At 41.6% G+C, this 4907-nt stretch overlaps 1 protein-coding gene across 1 annotated transcript; it reads left to right on the plus strand.

Annotated features, from left to right (window-relative positions):
• The first annotated feature begins 3594 nt into the window (after positions 1-3594).
• LOC132228416 (vitamin K epoxide reductase complex subunit 1-like) lies at positions 3595-4342 on the plus strand. Its single transcript, XM_059684785.1, has one exon. It carries the CDS (start codon positions 3595-3597, stop codon positions 4084-4086), a length of 492 nt encoding a protein of 163 aa, XP_059540768.1. The 3' UTR covers positions 4087-4342.
• The last annotated feature ends 565 nt before the right edge of the window (positions 4343-4907 follow it).

The following is a 4907-nucleotide window of genomic DNA, read 5'->3' on the forward strand; positions in this document are numbered from 1 at the left end:
CATTCATTCTCTGGACACACCTTATTGTCCAGCCCAATCAATGTAAAGTCAACAGGGACAATACTGTAGTCCCAAAAAAGCCAGGTTTATGAACCTATCTCAGAGAGAAAGACTGTACACAGGAGGAACTATGAGAAGTCTCCCCAAAGGAAAAGTATTATAGGATTTGGGACAAGTGGCATTTAGGTGAAATCTAAATGAAGCAAGGTTTTGATAGGCCGAAAACAATGCGGGGCTTTGTGTAAAGGGGTTTCCACTATGAGGTCTGAATTGGAAAGTGGATCCAGAACCCTGTTTCCATGGAAACTGCAAAAATTGATGCTGCAGCTCTGTATCAAAATTACTTACATACATAGGTAGTTGTGGCATGTTTTATTCTTAGTAATATGTTAGCAAACCACCAAGTTTGTGATGGTATGACTTTCAGATGACAAAGTATTTTAGTGATTAAGTGTTCAGTAGTCACTAAAGAAGGGGATTGTTTTGATGCTTTAACCCTTTGCGGTCTTATTAAATTTGAACATGGGTGTCGTACTGGTCGGAATTAATTTCCCTTGAAAGAGCAGTGATACATAACATGCAAGCTTATGAAGGATAAACAGATTTATTAGTTCTTTTTTGGAACTACGTCACTACTAGTAAAATCACTACAAACGTTATCACTTTCTACGTCAGTCAGTATTCAAAGTGCCAAAATAAAACTCTTCACCGTTACTTTCAGATTCGCAGTACACTTCTTTCGGTAACCTTCTTTTTGCCATTTTGAAATATTATTTTGAAATATCTTAACAAGCGAGAATGCCTAATTACAGTTAAACATAATTTGTAAAGCTTTATTTGAAATTCTGCGAAGTATCTCCGAAGCTTGTCGATTTCTTCACTCTCAAAAGGCGACTGACTCCCCACAGTGTTTTGCATGGCGAGTGTGGAATGACTGCGTTTGTTTATATTGAGTTTCGATATCTCCGATTTGTCGGGGCAATGTTTTGGTTCGTGACAAGGTCAATTAGACACTTAAGAGCTTTCAGAGAAATTATGAGCTGATACATGAATGAATAGAGTTAAGATTCATACGGTTCCTTGCTGTGGTGGCCGAGAGCAGACATACAACCAGAATGGTAAAAAAGCTTTGGTGGCTGAGAGTAGACAAATGACCACAAAGGGTTAAAGTAGCAGCATATCCTGAGTGATACATCATTTTATGTTTGAGCTGATCTTGTCTGATACCCTAGCGGCCTAGCCTAATGAATAGGAGGGCCAATTTTAACTTTCTCAGCATGTGCCAATTTTAATTTTTTTGTTACTAATTGTTTTACATGTCATGATCACTTTATTTGCCATTTTTTCGGGCTGGAATGGTCTTGCCTTATATATTCACATTTGTCACTCCTCCACCCCTAATTTTCCCAAAGTCATTGTCAGTTCAACTTTCTCATCCTACCTAAAAATTTCAACTTAAACGTATCTCCTCTGCATTACTTTCTTCCTTAGGCCTTATCACTATTTCTTTTCTTACTGCAGGAAGCAGCCTCTAAAATGACCCCCAATGATCCTCATGGCCTTGTGGAATCTTCTGTCCTTTAAGGGTGATCAGTACTTATTGACTCACTTCTAACAACCACCCTACCCAACAAACAAAAACACATGGGTTTGTTACCTTACTGAAGTAAAAAAAAAAAAAAAAAAAAAGGAGTGATGAAGTGGGCATAGGTGTGGCTGGAGTGGAGAACAAAAAGGATGGCTGCAGCAAATAAGGATTAAAAGGTAAACTGATTATATCCTCAAGGACCTTGTAAGGCCAATCATAGGAACTTTATCCTGTGGGCAAGGAAAAGACATCAGAGAGTTATATTTCAATGAGCTAAATGACTATTCCATTTCTAGGAAGGTAACCAAAGACAACATTGCTCATGAATCAGAGGAGAAACATTAGAAATATCCTAGGAAAGATAATGGGATTAACTTTAAGCAGTCATAGTAATGATCAAAGATAAAAAGGAGTAGATGGACAAAACATTTCAGGGATAAAAATCCTCATGTTTTTTTCAGAATCAGTGAATTTATTATAAAATAATATGAGAGTGAGGAACAGAGAATGATTTGAATGTATGTCCTTGGGATGCTGAATCTGTTTATAGTTTCTGTTTCAATCACAATTTATAAAACAATTTTATTTATACTGCTTTCTATTGTTTCAGCAACCTTGTGATAAATTAATATGTATTGAATAACAAATAGGGTTTACACACTACTAAAATGGCTCTGACCACTACTAAATCATTTCTTTGTGAGATGCTATGCACAGTCACCTTTTTTCCCTTATGAAGTGGATGTTGACTGGTGTTCCCCTCTTCAAAGGTTATGTATATAATCATATATATATATATATATATATATATATATATATATATATATACACACATATATATATATATATATATATATATATATATATATATATATATATATATACATACATACATACTAGGGGCCTGGTGCACAAAGATTCTTGCACTGGGGGTAGGGCCCTCAGCCCGACCTGCACCCTCTCCAATCTGGGAGCCCTCAGGGGAGCCCTCTCCAATCCAGGAGTTTCTGTCTGTCTTTGCAATCATATGAGAGAATTGTCTGAGATCCCCAACCCAGTTTGGTTTGTTGCTCACAGAATAATAGAGGCTTTTTTTTTCTTTGCTTCATTGGTAGAGATTTCCTGTAAGTTTTAGGATATCTTCCCTTTGATTTTTCCTAGACACTCTAATTTTACTTATGTCTCTCACCATTGCTTTCGCTCCATCCCCCACCGCAACAGTAACTTGCTCCAGGCTCACTTTGCTCTAGTGTCTAGGAGATCCGTCTGCCACCAGAACTATGATTCCCAGCATTCCTGGTGCTCCCTGAACTCTGGGCTTCCGCTTCCAGTCCTGGGGCTGCCACCAGAACTACTATTCCCAGAATTCCTGATGCTCCCTGCACTCTAGGTTTTCCCTTCCTGCTCTGTCTCCATCCCATGACCTCCCACTCTGCCAAGTCCTCCAAGCCACCAGTTCTCCCTCTCTGCTCTCCATCTAGCAGCTTGGGGAGCCAAGTTCCTCAAGCCACTCCACTCTCTGCTGGCTCTCCTGCTCTGCTCTTTGTTGGGTTAATTTGCATACTCACTCCTTATTAGCTTGTGAGCGTAGCAGAGGGATGGTCAATTTACATGTTTCTCTTTTATTATATAGGATTGTCTTTGATTCTACCCATAATACTAGATAAATAGGCTTTTACACAGAGCTTATTTAATGGGCATGCATGTAGTAGGTGATGTCTGTATGTCCCTGAAGAAAATATTTAGATAGTACTTCTCAAACTTTAAGCATATAAATCATCTGTGGAGTCTAATAAAATGTAGCTTCAGATTCAGTGGTTCTTGGATGGGGCCTGAAATTCTGCATTTCTAATAAGCTCCCCACGATGTCAATGCCATTAGTCCATGAACACACTTGGTTAGCAATGATTTCGACTAGAGCCACATGCATGTCTGTACACACACACACACACACACACACACACACACACACACACACACACCCCAAAGTCTCAGGGGACCACCACATGGGCACTACGTGGGGCAGCCCCGGGTGGGTGCGGCTGGCGCTCTGCCTCGCGGGCTTAGTGCTCTCGCTCTACGCGCTGCACGTGAAAGCGGCGCGCGCCCGGGACCGGGACTACCGCGCCCTCTGCAGCGTGGGCACCGCCATCAGCTGTTCGCGCGTCTTCTCCTCCAGGTGGGGCCAGGGCTTCGGGCTGGTGGAACCAGTGCTGGGTCCAGACAGTGTCTTCAATCAATCCAACAGCATATTCGGATGCATCTTCTACACACTGCAGCTGTTGTTAGGTTGCCTCCGGGGCCGCTGGGTGTCTACCCTGCTGCTGCTGAGCTCCCTGGTGTCTCTCGCCAGCTCCGTCTACCTGGCCTGGATCCTGTTCTTCGTGCTCCATGATTTCTGCATTGTTTGCATCACCACCTATGCCATCAACGTGGGCCTGATGGTGCTCAGCGTCCGGGAGGTCCAGAGACCGCAGGGCAAGGTCAAGGGGCACTGAGCCCTCACTGACCTCTTATGCTCTGCTTTGGTGTGTCGGCTTTGCCAAAGGGGAGCACGCCTGGGTCCTAGAGGAGTCTACAGCCCACCTCCACCATACTCCCCACACAGGACAATGGACCAAATGTGCCACACTCTTTCCTCCACCTGGTGCCTCTGGCTCTGTCCCCAAGGATTGATTTCCAAAGCTCCTGCCTTTGCCCCAGGAGGGAAGGTTCTGAGCAATAAAATTTCTTAAATTGGTTAAAAAAAAAAAAGTCCACCCCCTTCTGAGACAATTACAATGTGTTTGATTTCAATTTTAAAGTTATAATCATTTCTCACAGGTTTCTAGGTGGCTATAGTTGCTGCCAATCATATACATCCTCTTTCAGTAATGTAACTGCATTGCACTTACATCTCAGTTGGCAGTATCCCCCTGAAGCTTTTTAAACATGTTAGTGGTCTTTTTCAAGAAGAGATCTTATGAAGAATCACAGCCTTGCTGCTTGTTTATTAATAGTTCTTTTACGGACAACTTGGATGCATGCCTCTTCACTTTGCAACTATTTTAAAATTAAAATTACTTTCAACGCATTTTAAATATTTCTCTGGAGATAACATCTGCTTGGAAGCAGAATCCTTAACTCTCCTTTCACAGGTCATTTTTTATGATTCCATAGCCTTATGCGTTTCCTTAATAGTCCAAAGTTCCACACATAATCCAAGTGTGCACATTGGACAAGTCAGTGCATTGTTTTCAGTAAGTATCCACACTGAATAATGTGTATTTTCCAGGATTCCTGTTGCCACTCATGTAAATGGTCCACATTTTGTTAATGT

The sequence above is a fragment of the Myotis daubentonii genome, chromosome 2 (assembly GCF_963259705.1).
Source record: "Myotis daubentonii chromosome 2, mMyoDau2.1, whole genome shotgun sequence".
NCBI classification, from domain to species: domain Eukaryota; kingdom Metazoa; phylum Chordata; class Mammalia; order Chiroptera; family Vespertilionidae; genus Myotis; species Myotis daubentonii.

What these genes read in the sequence shown, in the direction of transcription:
- LOC132228416 (XM_059684785.1), top strand. Translation starts at nt 3,595, where the DNA reads ATGGGCACTACGTGGGGCAGCCCCGGGTGGGTGCGGCTGGCGCTCTGC.